The sequence below is a fragment of the Falco cherrug genome, chromosome 9 (genome assembly GCF_023634085.1).
Source record: "Falco cherrug isolate bFalChe1 chromosome 9, bFalChe1.pri, whole genome shotgun sequence".
Lineage (NCBI taxonomy): Eukaryota > Metazoa > Chordata > Aves > Falconiformes > Falconidae > Falco > Falco cherrug.
The window spans coordinates 21,891,770-21,911,823 of NC_073705.1; the positions used below are offsets into that span (position 1 = coordinate 21,891,770).

At 39.6% G+C, this 20,054-nt stretch overlaps 1 protein-coding gene across 2 annotated transcripts in view; it reads right to left on the bottom strand.

The window, feature by feature from the left end:
- ATRNL1 (attractin like 1) overlaps positions 1–18,789 on the bottom strand; it is a 525,452-nt gene extending 506,663 nt beyond the window's left edge. The window contains exon 1 of one of the 2 annotated variants that reach the window (XM_027812182.2): positions 15,999–18,789. In XM_027812182.2, coding sequence (XP_027667983.2) covers positions 15,999–16,288 — 290 coding nt within the window. In that variant the 5' untranslated portion in view covers positions 16,289–18,789. The remainder of the gene's footprint in view (positions 1–15,998) is intronic. The other variant, XM_005443870.3, reaches the window with a different exon arrangement.
- Positions 18,790–20,054: the final 1,265 nt, after the last annotated feature.

Below are 20,054 nucleotides of genomic sequence, written 5' to 3' on the forward strand. Positions count from 1 at the left end.
TGGAGAATTATAAATTAAAATCATCGTTTACAAGTCCTACTTATTGTTCTCCAATTAATAATCTAAGTCACTAATTTTATGTTAAACATAGTTCAGTCATTACTTAAACATAACATTTTCATGAAATAACTGCACTGGCGGTGAAAGACCATCATCAGTGAGCTGATGGTCCGTACTTGTAAACTTGTATCCAAAGTGAACATGCTCCAGTATTTCTCCCTTAAAAAAATACCCAAGACCTATAGATTGTTTCTGACCTCTGGTTCTGGAGCTAATGATTATTGTCAGTCTCCCAAACTGTGAGGAACTACAATTAAAATAGAGCTCTGGCAGGGCTGAATAGTGTCTTTTCCTCCCATTTAGCAGAGCTGAGGTGAGCAGGAGTCCTTATGAGAGATGCACAAGAGGCTGATAGAATCTAAGTCATAAACAAAGTATTTTATTGCAGGGCTTATACACACCGGAGCAGAGCCAGCTCAGAAGAAATCAGAACTGCAGTAGCTGAGGCAAGAAAAGACTAACATAGCTAAAACATTGCCTATGCCGTGAGCAGTGCTACAAAGCCTTCTGTCATTTAGAATTTTTTTTTCTTTATATGTAAACTGTCATTTACAAGTATTATTTAAGTTAAAGGAAAAACAAACTAGGTGTTTGGTTCTGCATTTCCCAAGTACTGCATTGCTTGTAGAGCTTAGTAACAAAACTTTCTCTTTTTTTATCTGTTAATTTCTAATTCTGTTCATGTTTCCTCCCTCTCTTCAGGCCACCTCTCCCCCCCCCCCCCCCCCATTAGATTATGCAATTAAATCTGTTTATGACTTAATAAGTAGTTTCACCACAACACAGCAACATGAAACAAATTCACAACTTCTCTGTAGATTTATACAGCAGTAAAAGATATGGAAAAGAAAGCATAAATAAGAAAACCTCTAAAGCATTTTTCATAGAAATTAAATTCTCAAACTCACTATCACACAGCAGTTTTCAGATAGGGACAATGCCTAAGTACTCATTTCAGAGCTTTCCTAAAAAATCGATTTGATTATCATTTTGCAAGGGAGAGTTTTTATGATTGTTTTACATTTTTTCCCCTCAAAATTCCATTATGATCTCAAATTTATTGATTGTTGGGCATTTATTTACTTTCAGATTGCTTTTCCCAAAGATTTGATACTCAAGAAGAAATAAAACCAGACTCTGGCATCAAATACTGAGCTTTAATTCATCCTGATCACTCCACTCTCTCAGGCTCCAGTTTGAAAAATTCCATTACAATACAATCTGACTACTAACAGTTCATAGTATTTGATACACTTGCTTGCGTATCCATCCAAATGAACAGGAAAAAATATATGAAAAACTACTGGAAAATAAGCAAGCTTCTCAGTTTTTCCTGAGAAAGTTAGCATTTGTCCACAGGAATGTTAGATAAGCAAATAAAGCTCTACATGTAAATTACCTGAGCGTTACATAGACTAAAAGTTATTCTTCTAAGAATAATAACTGACACCAAGCAATTGATGTAGAGTCACAACTGAGTGATAGCCATTGCTAACTTGTCTACATGATTCTTAGAGAACACTACAGTTGTGTATGGGAATGATACACAAGTAGCATATAAGAGGTCCTGCCTAAGGTTTCCATCTGGAATGAGGCAAGAAACTACAGTTTTTTCCAAGGCACAGACAGGAAAAATCTATGACTCTGGAAGGCTGACTGAAGTGGCATTAAAGTACTTGCAGGACTCTCTGCAAAAAGACCTTCCTCGGTCTTCGAACTGAACAGAGCAACCCCCTCAATGGAATTTTTCCAAACACAATGAGACCCCTTGGAGCAGAGGTTGCGTTTGCGAAAAATAACAGTTCCCGAATACAGATAGCAGGATCTGCACTATCCAAAGTATAGATCTATAGATGAAAAAGGTAAGCTGATCAGATCTACTGGTCTTCATAAACTTTACTTCTTTTCTACCTGGGGCTTTTTTCCCCCCAATGCGGAAAAACTTGAAACCTTTGGAAGATGTTCAGTTACCACACATTTCAATCAGAAATGGCCCTCTACATATAACTAAAACCTTTCTGGTTTAATGCTTTAACTGCTAATAACTCGACAAACGCATCTGACCAACAAGTATTAACACAAAAGGCCTTTCTGTTCATACAGTCCTGTAGATTCAGTCCATCAGACACATAAAGAGATGAATTTTGCTTCAGATTTGCTTCAGGTGGTGGTATCACTAAATCAGACAACTGAATGTACTTTGATAACATTTTTGGACACCTACAAAAGATTGTTGCTTGATTCCTAGAATATCACATTATTTCTAGTACCAACAACAGAAAAAATTGGTTGAGAAAAAGTGTCTCCCATGCTGCCAACAGCTCCAGACATTCCTGACAAATACATACACTACTAAGTAATGCATATACTGCTATTTTATTGCAACCAGGAGGAGAATTAATAAAATGAGATGTTACGTTACTTTGATGAAGCAACAGAAACAGGACTAAACACATATAGAATCAAGTATTCTTACTTCATACCAGTTATACAAAAAAACCCACATATATTAAGATTTTTTTTCTCCTACCCTTCAGCACATCAACCCCAATTCAAACATCCTGAATGCTTTTCCTTCTGTGCTCTTTAACATAAATTCAAAACCCAGCTACTCCCAAAGAACAGTCACACCCCATAGTCCAGTTACTGTTTTGTTTTCCAAGTGCCCATTCTGTTCCATGGTAGGATTCTAATTTCTCTTCTGCATCCAAACACAGTAAAGCTCCCAGAGATTTCATGATATATTTTTCTAAAGAAGCTTCAGACAAGGACAAATTAAAAATATTTTAAGAGAGGATAGAAAATTTGCTTAAGCAAAAGCTAGCATTACTCTTTCTTTACATGCATAAAACATGCTTAAGGAGAGTGTTCCCTTGGACATCTCTAACTCAAAGAAAATATTTGGAACCACAATTCTAACTAAAAGCAGACAGTTCATAATTATTTTTCCTTCTGAATGCAACGGGAATGTAATTCAATCACACCTATGAGAACTGTTCATATAATAAAGACATTCACAGCATTGGAAGAAAACTTAACACCTTGATTCTAAAAGTACGAGGAAGATAAATGCAGTCCCATAAAGTTAATTAGGTGAAAAGATTATTTCACCAACTTATTTGTATCATTTAAAAATCCATCTAAAAAGGACTCATTGTATCCAGCCATACAAACTTCAAAAGCATATGGCATGAAGTATCACAAACACTGATTGTCAGTGTCGTTCTTTTCTATAATTATCCTTACATTCTTTTATTGGGAAATTTTGTTTTCCTTCATTTTGCTCTAGTTTTTAAAAATTAAGACAAATACAATAGGCAAAGTAACTCAAGATGTTACAAGATTACAAGGTGATGCATAAGTACATACATACACATATTTTTTTAAAAAATGCAGGATAGCAAACATTTTACCACCTATACATGAAAGATGCACTATTCTCATATACACGTAATTTTAACAGTCTGATTCTCCATTCCATTATACGAGTTTCCTGAACTTTACCTTCAAATTAAAGAGACTAATTACATCTTAAGACTGTAACAACTGAGTCAGGCCTGCAGTCCAATTGCAAGTGCAAAGTTATGAACAGTCTTACTCCTTGTTATAAAATAAACACTAATTGAACAGAAATCAAATACATTAATATAATTTTATTTCTTAATATTTTTATTAAATAGCAATTGACATGATTTATTAAATTAATATTTATATTAAATTTTTATCCTACAACTGCCACTAAGTCCATGAATGCTTTCTGATGGCATATACCATCATAAAAGTTTACCTGTCTCAAAAAAATATAAAAAAGTTCCTATCCTGAATCAATTACAAGCCCTAAATCCTCTTTTGTGAACATGCTCAGGTTTCACCTGTTTCTACAACACACCTTACTTTGCATGGAGTGGCCTCCTTAGAGAGTTTCTTTCAAGTCCCACGTCAAGGAAATACTTCTGCAAGTACATGGAACCTATGAACTGCATTCGTTATCCACATAGCTTCTGAAAGTTACTTCTGAAGAAGTCTATTTCCCCCTCCTGAAACTTCAACATGATTAATTAGATGAGCAGACATACAGTATTTCTGATATGCAGACATCACACGTATCCACATGGCTATGCAATTTTTCCTTTGCTGTCTGAGCTAATAACTTAGGAGTCACAAAGCATACAGGCACACAAAACCCTCAAGGACTGCAGAAGTGAATCTGGACTAAGGAAGAGTCAGTATTGGGCAGGAGAAACAAACTAAAAATCCTTCTGATACTACTAAGCACAGATAATATCCTCCAAAACTCTCATACCTGTTATAAAAAAAATCCACCCTTAAGATTCACAGCAACAAGCAGGCCAGATTTGTGCAGCCTGTAACCGAGGTTACCACTGAACTCTAGTACAGAGATGCCTTGAACAATATTACTAGCCTATGGTGATGAGCACATGCACAAATAGAAACATGTAATGCTAGTATGTATTGACTAGAATATGCAACTTCTTCTGCACAGCAATATTCTTACACACAAGCCTAACCTCAGTTCCATAATTTCCTTCAAAGCCGTGGTTTGCAGGTTCCCAGACATTTCCATCCAGATTTTTTAAGAGCATTTTCCACTTTTCTTTGGAAGCAATGACAAGATCTTTTAGACTACAACATCATCTTAACTATAAGGCAAGTATATGCTACCAAGAAGAATGTAATAAGCAAAGAACAGATAATTCAACAAGGATGATCAGCTGTCCTTAAAAACAAACAACCACAAAATAAAGTCATCCTATCGTTTAAACTATATAATCAGAACACATATACTTCATCAATACATGATATACTGAAGATGAGCTTGCAGAACTTGTTAGATTATAGGTTGACATCATCTCAGAAAGCCTCCTAAATACTTCTGGTCTGTTAAAAGCAAAACAAAGCAACCTAAACAGAAAAAAATAAAAACTGAGAAATTGAAAGAGAGAAAGACTCAAAAACATGACAAAGGAAGGAAGAACACAAAAGTTGCTGCTTCTTGAAGATTTGTAAATTTTTAAACATAAGATACCTGAGAATTTCCTTTATCAAATAGTGTTGCTTTATTCAAAAAAAGTATGCTTTCAAGTAGCACCAGAATAAGCGATATGGTACGCTGAAGTCTAAGCCTCCAATTGCATAACCATGAGGACAACAAAGAATATTTCTTCTACTAAAGATCTGGTGCGGTCAACTAAAATTAGCATGTTAGCTTCGTCATTCTTCCAGACTTGCAGCATAATAATTACCTCCATACCCAGAGAATTACATAAAGCCAACAAGGAAGCTTGGAGATTAGAAAGTTACAACATAAACAACGTAAGTTACAATATCCCCCCTGGCTGCTTTAAAAAAAAAAAAAAAGATAGACCAACTACAGACTCAGTCCAACTTTGACTCCCTGCCTTATTTGAATGCAGGACAGCTTCCAAGATCAATTCTCTAAGTATTCATCAACCTCTAACCTATATCAACATTTATACCTGCATTAACAGGTATGCCCCCCATATACTCACTGAATGACACACAGTATGTGTTTGGAACAGTCAGTCTAAAGCATCATCACAACACTCCTACTTCGTGCTTAACTAAGCCAGATAAAAAGTATGATACAGATGTGTAGAGGTAAGTACTTCCTTGAATATAGAACCCAGTATAGGGATTTTGGAAATTAAAAGCTCTAAAAAAATTGTGTCAATTTGATTTTTAAAATAGATGCTTACAGATTATTCCCACAAAGTTACATGCTATTAAAAAACACCCAGGAAAAAAAAAAAAAAACCCAAAGATTTAAATACAAATGTTCTGGAGTTAATATTTATATCACCATTAGGTTTTAGAAAACATCTGCAAAAATCTTTTCTAACAGTTGTCTTAACATATTACAGCTGTGCACACAAGTGCAAGTTGTATTTTTCCCAAAGCAGCTATTGATCAAGTATTTGTCATTTCTCAAGACCACCTTCTAGCTCCTGTTCAATGCTTTAAGTTACTTTTTAGAAAAGCCTCAGTTGACTTAAGAAGCAAACAAAACAGATCTGCTGATACAAAAGGACTACAGAAGTACACAGCTTAATTACAGCAGCTCTATGATATTTCCTATGAAACACACAGGTTATTTCCCCCTTCCCCATAACTGCTTTGGAGCATCCTGCATATATCCCATATACATTTGATTATCAAGTAACCTCCAAAGTACATTCATCAACTGAGCTTGCACACACAAACATGAATGTGAGCAATTCTGTGTTTGTTTTGGTTTATCATTCTGCATTTTCTTTATGAGGAATACATATTTTTACATACACACCCTACTAATCTATAGATTAAAAAAAGAGAACAATTAAAGGTGCAAATTATACTACAGTTGGATTAATCAGTACTTCAGTTCTACTAATAAGCTGGAACTGTCAAGTGTTCCTTTATACAAGTCAGATTACACCAAAGATTTCTTGAATTTTGAAAGCTGAGATGCATTATCAAGAAAATTAAGCTTACCATATTTTATTCATCACTACTATCCATTATGAAAAGGAAAGTAATTTAAAATGCAGCATGACTAGCAAGATATTTTTCTGGTTAATTTATCTCTGTCCTTGGACTGGGGGCTGCAATCAACGAAGCCCATTTGTCTTCTTGATTCACAGTGCCTCATGGTTTACTTACACCTTGAATAGAAAGTTTCTACAAAGCTCACCAGAGTATTTAAGGACACTGTTAACCCCAGCTCTCCTCCCAGGATTTTGACCAAAACCATTGCTGCTCACACTTTACTGCTGCAAGTGGTAATGTACATAGTTGAAATCTGACCCTTTTGTGATACTTCTGATTGTTCTTCAGTCCCAGCTCCTACATCCCAATAGTTACCTAACATACTCAACATGATCCACTTTTTTCATTGAAGGCAAGTTATTAGCCTCCAAGACAACAAAGAACAAGCTGAAAATTAAAAAACCATGGGAACAAACATACAACTAATACATAAAATAAAAATGCATGTCCATAATAAAAATCTACATTTAAAGACTGTAATCAGACCCACAATTCTGTAATAACATAACGCAATCATTCTGAAAATTAGGAATGCATGGTTCTTCAAGACGGCTATAGGAATGCAGTAACTAATACAAAACATTGTACTCATACAAGTAGAGCAGTAACTCTTCAAAGTATCTGTTTAGTACTATGGCATATGACAATATTTTGTTTGTAACATTTAATTCAAGGTTGGGGGTTGGGTCTTTGGGGGTCTTTACCTTCCAAAATAAAAATCTTATGTGACAGTCAAAGTACAATTTTTTTTCCAAGGATTCCCTTGAATAAAAGAACAAGTTATTCTGCAAATATTCTGCAATAATACAGACTGCTTGCAAGTTTTAGGTCCATCTGACCTAACAAGGAAGCAATTTTACTTATTTGAGATATACAGCACAGTTTGAACAACATTACTTCATGCCATAGTATTTATCATATTCTAGCAAGAAATGCGTTCTCTAAAATGGTAACTAGTTTACTAGCTGTTCCTCGTCATTACATTGATGGGTCACCTCAAGTCTTAAACCTTACAGGAGGCGTTATTTTCTTCTTACAGATGAGACACTGGAGCACATAAATTATGGAAGGAATTCACAAGTAAACATAGACACTGTCATTTTATGTGCACTTGGTCTTTAAGTACTTCAGTAGTTGTTCCATTGCCAGGTAGTCTTAGATCCTGGCTTCAAAATTTCCTCCCTAAATCACAGTTCTCAGACACGTGCTGCTTAAAACTTGGAAATATTCTGTGGCTAGCTTCTTTCTAAACATCATTAGCATGAACAAACTAGATATTTTGCCATCATATGATGGTAGTAGCATATTTCCATCCTTAAGAAAGAAATATAAAATACCAATTCAAACAGATCCTGGAATCGATTTCTTTTAAATTTGGGGAGAGATTTTACAGTGAATTTGTTTTTTTGCAAAAAACTGTTGCATTAACAGGCACTTTATGAATTACTTTACCCTATAAAATATATATATTTTTATATATATATAGGTATATAGAATAGTCAATAGACCTGGTGGCTGCATTATTTCTCAGAGGTCTAAAAGCTTAAGGTTTTTCTGTGTGCAGGAGACATCAAACCCAAATGCAGTTTTTGCACCTTGTGAATAAACATGAAATAACAGACAGCGTTGAGCTCAGATCCATCATTTCTCATTAGGGTTTTACTCCACACGGAGCTCTGAAATCATTGCGACTCTTAGGTCCACTCATTACACGCCTTTAAAAACGCATAGGGTAACCTGTAATACTAGTTTGAAAATTCCCACTGCTCATCCACCTCACAAGAAAACATACACTTTGCTTATAGGCTACTTAGTTTTGCCTATAGCTCCTTTATTACTTTTAAGTGTTGCAGTTCATTGAAGTACTCATGTTTTCAGGTGTCATCATAATTTATTCCTCCTTACATGATCTTTGTAGCATATTTTCCAAGACTGGACTATACAGCTAGTAATAAATTCCATGGACAGTGACAGATATTCTTCAGTACTGCATGCATTTTCCAATGTATTTTTTTGTTGTCTATGAAGTAGTGTTTTAAAGGAAGTTTGTTTTGTGGGCTTTTTTTTTTTCCCACCAGCACTTCAGTTAGTATGTGTAAGAATATCCCAATGACATTCCTGCAGCATCTCACATTACCTCCTACCTTTTCTCCCTACATTTTGGTACAATTAAATCAATTTCTAGTGCCGTGTGACAGACTGATCTCTTAAAAACTACTCTTACTCATTTTTAAAAGGTGACAAGAGCTACAGTAATGCCTTCCAAAATATGATCACCATGCCTCCTTTTTCATTAAAGGAAGTAAGAGGTGCACAGTGTAAGACTACTTATGTGCCAAAATAAATTTAAAACATAATAAATACTAAATGCTTAACCAGTATAGACATTTATGTATCCTTTTTAGACACACTGAATTTTTTAGACACCAATAGCAATGGCAACCAGCTTTTGGTGCTGTCTTAAGACCTGACAGGGTCATCAGCCATCTGTTCCCATACTTATTTGCTTAAGTAACTAACTGCTTACTCCACAAACAAACTAGACTCCAGAATTTTGCTTAAGTTGCATTTGGATTCAGTCCTATAGATGGTCTCAGAGTTCCACACAGAAAGGGACTCTGTACATTGTTAATTATCTATTGCTTGGGGGCGAGGAAGAGTGGTCTTTTAAAGAGATCGTAGTTCCATCCCAAACACATACATGCCTGTAGCCCCACAATGAAATGCCATCCACATAGGGGAGGCTGTGTTCAGTACACAGACTAGTTCGAGAAAAGCAGGGCCACATAATCAATCACTCGATACTGAGGATGCAACAACTCTGAGAAGACTTGTGAGGCAGAAAATAATGAACGGAGTTGCCAGCACAGTGCTAAGCTTAGAAGCGTTCTCTGCAGCTGCACACAGCAGGACACCGAGCAGCAGAGGAGCGGTTACTCTGCTTCTACATTTCACCAGTACCACCATTACCAAAAGAACAAGCATCTAGTTCTGACATTCATAGTTCAGGAATGAGGAAAAATAAGGAAGGCTAAAATCCAAGTCAGCAATCAAGTATGGAAAAAATTGTTTTGTGCTTAGAGATATGGTTTAGTGGTGACTTGGTAGTGCTTAGGTTAATGGCTGGACTTGACGATCTTAAAGGTCTTTTACAACCTCAATGATTCTATATTGAGACAAGGAACACTCTTACTCCATTCTAAGTGAAGCAAACGTGACCCTTTTTTCACCTACACAGGGAACACAGACCTGACGTACTGAAGGCTCTGCAGTGAAGGCCAATCTCAAACCATGAGAAAACAGGGAATTTTAAAGAGACAAAAAATGAGGTAAGGTAGATTTTTCTGGATGGGGGATTATGCATTTGATTTTGCTGGTTATAGCAAATGGTGCTGATAACTAAGCAATGCAAGAACTCTGAAAGTCTGTAATGAGCTTTCAGCCAGTGGAAGTGTCTTCAGATATGTGCAGATGCTTTTCTAAAACACATGTTCAACTCAGAAATTAATTCCATTACCTTACAGCCTGCATAAGGCAAGCTCTAAGAACATTCGGTCTTGTCTATATACTAAAAAAAAAAATATGGAAAAAACATTCAAATGTTTTAGTGGTGGACCTGGTAGTATTAGGTTAACAGCTGGACTCTGATCTTATGGGTCTTTTCCAACTTAAATCATTCTGTATAGGATGTATTAAAAAACAACAAAAATACACTCTAATAAAAATAATTTTTTTAAGTTTTAAAAAGATAGCTTTACTTTCACAAAAACCACTTCTCACTGCAGATTGTTTAGCTTGTAGGATGAGATTGGTATGGTCACATGGCTCAGGCTTCTACATTTCAAAACAAGATTTTGATAAAAAATTAAAGTCCTTACAAATTCAAAACCTCTTTATCATATCAGCTATCACTGTATTTTAAAATGTTAGCACAGAGAGAGTAAGTCACATTGGAAGAAATATTTTTCAAAGAATCACCACTAAAATTAAATTTAAATAAAGATCCCATTTTATAAGGATAAAATCATAATCACTGATGTTTCTACTAGTTTAATTATATTAACATTCACATGTTGAGTTATAAAAAGGCAATTTGCAGGGTAAAATCTCACACACAATTCCACTGATGTCAATAAGAATACTTAGGCACATGTCTTCAATCAGATACAGGCTATGCTGATGACAAAGGCAATTTTGTAACTGAACGACTGACTTGGGATTTCACCCTGTATAAGTTGCACCAGTTTAATGGTGATTTGTTTCACATTAAAATTAAGACAAATCAAGTCTATACCACTTCTAAAAGGGACTTTTTTCCCATCCACACCTGCTCATTCCTGCTACTTCCTTTGGGTCAGCAAGAAACTTAAAGTGAGTGAAGTAACATGAGGAAACTGAGCTGGCTTAAAAAAAGAAGTTGGCTGGAAGGTGGGGAGACACGTTCCTGTTGATACTTTTGAACTCTCTGAAGGAATATTAATGCTTACATAAGAAGCAGAAAGATGTAATCAGAGGAGCATGAAGGATAAAGTCACAGCTTTTCACAGCAGCATGAATTTCAAGTGGCTGCAGCTAGAACTTCTTTCTAAAGATCACTTTTTATACAATATTATTGTTCATTTACAATCTGCAATTTCAGGACACTTTTGTGAGTCAGCACAAGTGAGAGTTTTAGACAGAAATAAGGATGCTGTCTGAAATAATAAAATTTGATACCCTTTTAACATTTCATTTGTGAAGGCTCTCGTGCTCAGAAATTGTTTTGTCCTTGAAGAATGCAGAACCTTTTATAGCAGCTCTAGAAATTAAGGAGAACATGCAGGAGGTAATTTAGCAGTGCAATAAGAACATCTGGAGATAAGGTTTAATAATAAAACAGATCCATTTGCTCTTAATCTCTCCATAACAACCAGATATCTAGGACTAGGCAAAGCAGATTAACTGAAGCGGAGGTACTCCGAGGTGCTCACCTGTCCTGTACAGCCTCCTTTGTTACATATGCCAGTTGGGACTCACAAGTTACCACATAAACAACAATAACCATCTGGAGACACAATCTACTTCAAAGACAGCATTTTAGAAGATGATATTTCCAGTGATTTAGGTACTCAAAAACTTGAGAGGAAGAGCAGTTTCATCCTAATTTTTTCTCTAATGTTCTTCTACACACCAGCGTACAAACCAGCGCTAGAGAAAGGGGCAACTTTTTGTGCTGCCTAGAGGAAAACTCTTTTTTTTTCTTCCAAGAAGTCTTTCTGGGAGTAGGAAAACTAATGAAAACCCTTTTCCCATAGTGCTGCATCTCAAGATTGATTGACTTTGACATCTAAATATGTAGAAGCTGTGACTGCAGCTTTTCATGCAGTTGGGCCATTCATAACGTTTGTCTCTCTGAATTCCCTGGAGCATCATAACACAACTCATCGGGGCAGGATTTCCCTCTCCCTTCTGCCCAAACCTGTATCATGAAAACTGTAACTGACCAACAAATTCAAAGGTGTAGGACAGGGGAAGAAAGTGTGACAGATGTAGCATTAAAAGTTTCATTTTGTTAATAAATCAATTTATCATAATAAAAGCAGACACTGTGCTTTTATGCTTGTGGTTTTGTTTACATCTTGGGCACCATGTTGTTTGAAGCTCCCCGTTATAAAAGTAGAACCTGCTCACCCTTTGGCTTTCTTATCTTTCCCCTGTCTTCCATAGGCAGGCAGACAGGATTCCTTTCCTCTCTCTTTTTATAACTAAATTTTCCTTTTTTATTATTTATGGCAAAAAACTATTTTTTTTGCCTTCTGTCAGAGCAGGAGGGAAGAAGAAATAAAAATATTTGAGAGAAGGAAATAAGTCAGAATTGTATTCAGATATCCATCCTAAAAAAAAGTAAAATAATTCACTGAGGCCTAGATCATTCTGAAAAGTGACTGACACAGATGTGAATGTAATGCAGTAAGAACAGCAACACTTCCATTTATATAATGAATTACCACATGCTTCACAATACAAGGAGTAAACACAGAAGTTGATAATTAAGAGTAATAAAATAGTTCTAGAGAATCTTTTTGCCCATTTTTCCCCCACCCACCCACCCTTTCATCCAGTCCAGAGCAGCATTTGCATCTACTCAGTCAGTACTTCTACAGGGAAAAGGCAAGGTTACCATAGTACTGTCAATTACTTTTGATACCTGCTTACTAAGATTGATCAATTATTCTTGACTTATCCCTTCTATGTTGTTATTTCTCAGTCTAGAAAAGAAACAAAGCCAGAATTACTACACATCTCTCACCAAAGACTTAATGGTCCCAAGTTACCCCTAGGCAGAGTATTTCTCTTATGATAATGTTTCTGATGCTTGCTAATGTGAGTCACTCATTCCCAGAACAGCAAAAATAACCATACTTCACTTGTATGAAGAAAAATAAAGACCTTTTTATTTTCAAGCATTTTAAGCCTACCCTTAACAACACAAAAAAAAAAAAAACCAAAACCAAAAAGCCACAAACACACACACACACAACACACAAACCCCAAACTATTTCCCTCAACTAATCAAATAATCTACTGACAGAAAACGGGTTTCACTGGTGTCCACTTTAGGTCATTAAAAGTTCAGTGTTGATCTTGCCTAAACAGACCCACCCAGGCACTTCAAACTGCTGAAACTTTGAAACACTGTAAACATTTAGAATAATAAACAAGGCTCTATTAGCTTTTGTATAGATCGTGTCTACAACCCATAAATTACTTGTTAACGCAGTTTTAATAGCCAAACACACTTCTCAATTGTCCTCATTCTGAAACATTCTTCATAAACATTTCTTAATGATAGAGCCAACTGCTGCAGAAGTGATACACACCCAACATGACTTGTCAAAGGAAAGCACCACTGCTGCAAAAGTCCAGCCATGGCTACTTACGTATAAAGCAGACACTCACACTTCACAGACACAGAAACAAAGTGCAAATGGTCCACAATAATAAGTCAAACTGTTAATTGCCACAGAAGTCAGAAAGTTCCTCAATCACTTGGCCATAAGGCAGGCTAGCATCCTTTTTCCAACTCTTCAGCTGGAAATACTCGATTCACCACCCCCTTCAGCCCCCATCTGAATTTTCAGGATGCAAAATACAACCACTCCGAATTGCTGCTTGTGTTGTAAGACACGTTAACATATTTCATGCCATCCCCAGCTCACAGGACTTGAAAAAGCTTTAAATTGCAGAATGCTTGTTTTCATTGCAGAGCACATTTTACTTCTAAGAATAAAGATTCCACATGAGCTATCAAAGATATCACTGTGAAAGCATCCTCAGTAAAAAACAGGCCTCCAATATAACAGAAACAACTTACTTCCATAACGAAAATCACAACGTGTCACTGTCATTTCTAAAGCTAAGTATGAAAGAATATAAAGGAGTTAATGAGAAATCTATTCCGATTTCACCAAAGCTCCTAATAGCACATCAATTAACCACTGTGTCAGCTTAGCTCAGAAGAGGAGCCCTTCCAACATTCAGGCAGAACTTCCTCTAGGTGGGGATGGATTATTAACTTTCTACCAGAAGTGAGAACCTAACCCACTGTGCCTTCTCACTCGACAAATACAACCAGTGAAAAGACCTAAATGCTTTAACAAATGATCAAGCAAACACCTGTAAGGACTGGATAAAGGCTTCAGTAACCATTCAGAGAATATACTGGTTCACCACAAGCTTTGAAATTTAAGAAATTAAAATGTGCTTCCATCCTTGCACTGTTAGGGTCTGTTGTGAGTGGCATCGAGACAAAGAAGGATACAAGTAATCCCTTTAAAGGAAGGAAATAGCAGCTCTGCAAGCCTGTCTCCTGCAGATCCTCACACACAGATTCACCTGGGCCTCCTCTCCTCACTCTCCATCCCTACGCAATTAGCCCATTGTTCCACAGAGCAGGACAAACCCCGAGTGCTCAATACATACAGGCAACAAATGACCAACTTAAAATTGTATTAACAAGTTCACATGCAGGAAAGATGTATAATATTTGCCTGATATTACCTTTATAACTCAAGTTATAATCAAACTGATAGAATCCACCAAATATGATCAATCATTCTTTCTTTTTCTACAGCATATACACTACTTCAGCCAACATGTCTGACCCCACTACTCCTTAATGTCCCAAGCTAACAAGTTACTGGATTTACTTTTTGTTTATTTAGGAATGAGTGACCTTGAATTAAATGTTTAAAAAAAAAGGTATAAATTATATGGCTTAAATTTTATTGCTCCAAAGAGAAAACAAAACTTAAACACAATTTAAGGTAAGACAGTAACTGATACTTTTAACCTGTTAAAAGTACTTTTCCAAAGACAGAATTTGAATTCCCTAAGACACAGCCTCACCAGTGCATTGCTATTAGCTAGGTACTAGAACATTTTCCAGCTATATATGTCAATATACGTAATAGAGTTTCTGCTTTTAAGGGGTGTTTTACAAGGGAATGAAATGAGATGTCCTGTCCAAGGTTATATAGCAAAATAACAGCAAATAGAACTCTTCACAGTCAGACTTTATACTGATACCAAAGGGGGCGGGGGGAAAGTGACAGCCCTATAAATTAAGTCTTCTTTTCCAGTACATATAGAAAAGCAATTGTCAGGGTGCGCTTCCTTCATACTGATCAATGACTCGGCATCACATCCACTTTTAAAAATGAGAAGGTAGTTCTAGTTTTGCTGACCACTCACTCCTTTGCAAAAATATGTTACAGTTTGACACTTCGCAGTGTCTCCTCTCCTGCAAACCTGTACACCGAGTGATGTCTATTTCACTGAGTTACACTTTACCTTATCCTGAATGTGCCTGACTAATACCCACTTAGCTAAAGCACTTTGAAAAAGAGGAAGACTAGAACGAGCAAAAGGCTTTCACTCTCCAGAAGAAAAAAGTCATTCAAATCCACTGGTCATTTTTGCTCCCTGGGCAGCCCCATCAAGTGCACATGTCATTTCCATGACAATTCCGGAAGGGACAGCAGCTACACAGCTTCAGGCCGGTTTATCCTCGTCTCTCTGTCCCCAGCAAATGGAACAGCCTATTTTCAAGCGGGTACAATTTTCCTTCGGAGGACTGCATCCTGTGTTCTTAAAGGAAGGGAACCTATTGCATCCTTAACTCTGCCACATACTTCTACCGCACATGAACAAAATCACAGCAAACACAAGCCAAAAAAACCACAACGACCAACCCAAAAATACAAACAAACACAAGACCCCAAAAGCAAACAAACAAAAAAAAACCAACCAAAAAAAACCAAGCAAGTGAAAACGACAAGGAAAGGGTGTAGGAAGGAGGAAAAGGGAATTGCAATAAAGCAGAGACTTACTTGAATCTGCCCTGGCAGTGTTGGCACTGGTCTCCCACCCAGCCCTGGTCGCAGACACAGGTAGAGTTGACACAATGACCCGAGAAGCAGGAGATTTTGTCGCAGGACTTGGACTGGGACACCTGGGCGTAGAGGGCCAGGTACAAGAAGCCGTAGAAAAGCAGCCAGCTGTTCACATCCAGGAGGGAGGCGAAGCAGCAGCAGCAGGAGGAGGGGAAGGGTCTCCCGGCGCCCAGAGGCGCGGGGGCAGCTCCGGCGCTGCCCAGGTCCATCTTGCCCGCGGGGGCCATGGCCGAGGCGCGGCCGGCGGCGGGCAGCGATGGCAGCGCCTCCCGCGCACCCCGGGCAGGGGCAGCTTCCCCCGGGGAGAGAGAATCCAGCCAGGGAGATTCAAACCCCCCGCTTCCTCCTCGCCTTCCCTTTCCTCCCTCCCTCCCTCCCGACCCCAGCGCTGCCTCCTGCGGCCCCTTCAGCCCTCCGCACCCCGTCACTCCCGAGGGGAAGCCCGGCAGCCCTCAGCCATCCGCCCCTTCTCTTCGTCGTCCTCCTCAGGGCTCATCGCTCCGATCTTCTTCCATGGAGGAGGAGAACTGCCTCTTGACCTTGTGTTTTCTCCTCGCCAGATATGCCCCCCACCGGCGTGCACACACACACACGCCCGCCCACCACCCTCGCTCACGCAGCCCCCCGGCTCCCCCTTCTCCTTTGTAGTCCCGCGGCCCGCGGCGCAGCAGGCGGCCGCCAGAGGCGCGGGGAGGCGGGGGCCGCGCCGTCCTCTCGCCACTCGGTCCGATGGGAGGTGAGGGCGGCCGGGCTCCGGAGCCGTTACGGCACCCCGCACCGGCGGGGGGGGGAGGAGAGGGGGGACTCGGCGGCCAGGAAAGGGCTGAGGAGCTCTTATCCTCTCTCCGCGATTAGCCCTGCAGGAAAGAGAGGCGAGAGGAGGGTTAACAGTCCCTCCGGGTCCCAGCTGACAGCTTGCAAGCAGCCATTTTTAAAGACTAATTGTCATCGCCTCTCGGAGCCGCCCGCTCGCTCTGACGCCCCCCGCCCCTCGGCCCGTTTGGATCCGTCCCTCCGTCCGTCCCTCCGCGGCGGGGGGGACCGGCGCGCCGGCAGCTCCCGCGCCCCGCCAGCCTCTCCCGCGCCTTCCCCCGCGCCCAGCGACGGCCGCCCGCGCCCGGTGCTTCAGCGGGCACCGCCGCCCCCGCGCTGCACGTAAAGACAAGGCGGAGGGCGCTGAAGCGGCGCCGGCCCGGCGCCCCCCGCCGCGGGCACGCAGGCCGCCCGCCGCACAAAGCCGGCCAGGCTGCCGCCGCCCAGACCTCGGAGGCCCTACGGCCCCGCGGGGGGGGAGACGGGGGTCGGCGGGCGGGGGCAGACCGGGACGGCCCCGGGGCGCCGTTAGCGGGGGAGGGGGAAGGGGGGCGGGCTCCGGCGCCGTTCGGCTGCCCCCCGGCCCCGCTGAGCGGGCAGATGCCGCTCCGGTGCCTCCCCGCCCGCCGCTGTCTGCCCCGGGTCTGTCTTCGGACTCGTCCCGGCTGCCGCTGGAACAGACGTCGCAGCCGCCGCGGAACCCTTCACCTCCCCGGCGCTCGTGTCACGGGTCACATCCAGGCGCTGCCTTCCACTTAGGGCCCGCGTGGCAACAGAAGTTCCAGGATTTGTAAATACAGCGGCACCGAAGTAATTGTGGTAATAAAGTTGCCTAAAATGTCCTTTTTCTTCTCTGCAAAGCGTGCCGTACGCTGCCTTTGTCAACTTTGCTACAACCCGTTTTCGTCTTACATTTTTTCTACAAGGAAAAAACAATGAGCCTTGCTGTCAAGCAACGAAGAAAATAACAGCAATCAAACCCTCTGAAACCTTCTCGTAACAGTGGCATTGACAATTTATGACATGATGACTCTGTTCCAAGATAAAGAAAAGGTATTTAATGTCATCTCCTGGCACCATCTCAAAACGGACAGGTCCAAAGCGACCCATGTTAGAGTCTGAAATCGGTTCCCAATGAACCCTTCTCCAGGTTCTGCAGTTCTTGGACTGCATGGGAGTTGTTTGGGGTTGGTTTAACCTGTTTTCCCTGGCAGACTATTAAACCCTCACCTGAACTTCCAAAAAACTCGAAGTGCATCAATGCTATAGCAAGGAGCACGGTAACATCCAGCAGTATCTATTTGTACTTTGTGTGAAATAAGAGTCCAACTGCATCCAGCGTTCAGAACTAAGTACAGTGCAAACAGCATAGCAAACCGGTCTGTGCCTTAAGGAATTTACCTTCTTGACAGAGGGAATACCTGAAAGTGTGTGGGGAAAACAGAGGTGATTTGTCCATTTTCATTGCAGAGGGTGTCAGGAGGCCCGCAAGCTGCTCTCAGTCCAGGAGCCTGTACATTGTCTTCCTAACAGAGCTGAGATAGATCATCTCATTGTTCTGGATCAGACATACTTCTTAGCTATTAGGTATCTCTTTGTATGTGTTTTGTAACGAGTTGGTGAGTTCATGCAAAGAGAGGAAATGGAAATTGTGTTGCTGCTTTATATTTCATGAAAAAAAGCTGAGGCTGAAGCCTTTGTTGAACAGTCTGCTAATTGTACAATATTACATGTGATTAAGGCTGCTGAACAACTGTCCTCTGTTAAATAACATTATGACACCAGAAATGCAGTTAATAGGAGATTATAGTCCAAGACACAAAGTCAGTTCACGATTGCTCTTTAATCTAGAAATGCTTTAAGCAATATTTTTGCTTACCATGGCACAGAGATACATTCCTCCTCCGCTTTCTCAATTCCTTTATATCCACCAAAAAAGTTCCAAAGCCAGCACTGCCTTTTTCTCAGACTGAAAAAAGATTTTACTTCAGATCTACACAAATCAGACAAATTTTTGAAATTAGCATTTGCAGCAAAGCTAAGATCTCAACAAAATCAGACAAGATATCTACCCCCAAAAGCACAATGATCAATGTGCATTTGTGGATTAAATGTCAACTTTATTCTTCAGTAGTGAACACCCTCCTGCCCCCCACTCCCACTCCCACTCCCCCCACCCCACCCCCAAAAAAAAAAAAAAAAAGATAAATACAAATAAATACAAATATACATTGGGCAAGACTAATCAGCATTTTAGGTGATTCTGTGAAGCTGGAGAAAAACCACAAATAAGCCATCAGAAAAGGACTAGGGTGGTTATAAAAGGTGCAGAAAATAGTATGACAGTACTTTTACTGCATAAACAATCATTACTAAAAACCTAAAGACAACTATAAAGGTTTCTGGATTCAGAGGAACAAGGAATAAGCATTGGACAGCTATTGCCTGGCTAAAAAGTAACATGCCATGAAAATGAAGGAATGCAAACCTTTTGGCTGCTGTATGTCACATCAATGCAGAAGATATTTCCTAACCCTAGGAAATGAATGATGTACAAACGCCAATTTTGCTTCTCTTCTGTGCTGATTTGATGAGATTTTTTTGTGTGTGTCAGATGAAGTTAACAGATCTGGCTGAGAGAAGTCAGATCTGTCAATCCTTTCATTGTTACATGCATATCTGCAAGTTCCACTTTTCCTGCAAGTGTAACATTTTACACCTTTCATCCTTCCGGTTCTTGACACAGAAATCATTTACACTTTTAAAGGACTAGTGTACTAAAATGTCTTGGGTAGAATTTACAACTTAACAGCATTTGAGTAACTTACCAAAAGTTTGAAGTTACTGAATAAAAACAGATGAGATTACAGACTAGAGTAGTGATGTAGAAGGTTATATGAACAAAAACTTCCAAGAATGTATCTGTCTTAGCAGGAAAGAAAAATAAAAAGGAAAAAGTATAAAGGCTTCTTAGCTGTTACTCTCAAAACCTAAGCACTAGTATACAAGGAGAAAAATACTGATGCATTTGTGTCCACTCAGCAAAACAGCTTAAAGTATATTTAAAGGTCTATATGGTTGCTGTTGTGAGGTAGGATGGAGTGGATAAAGGGAAATAGCCCTCAAACTCAGACTTCATCAGTTGTTCAGAATTTCTGCAAGACCTTGAGGACAGGAATA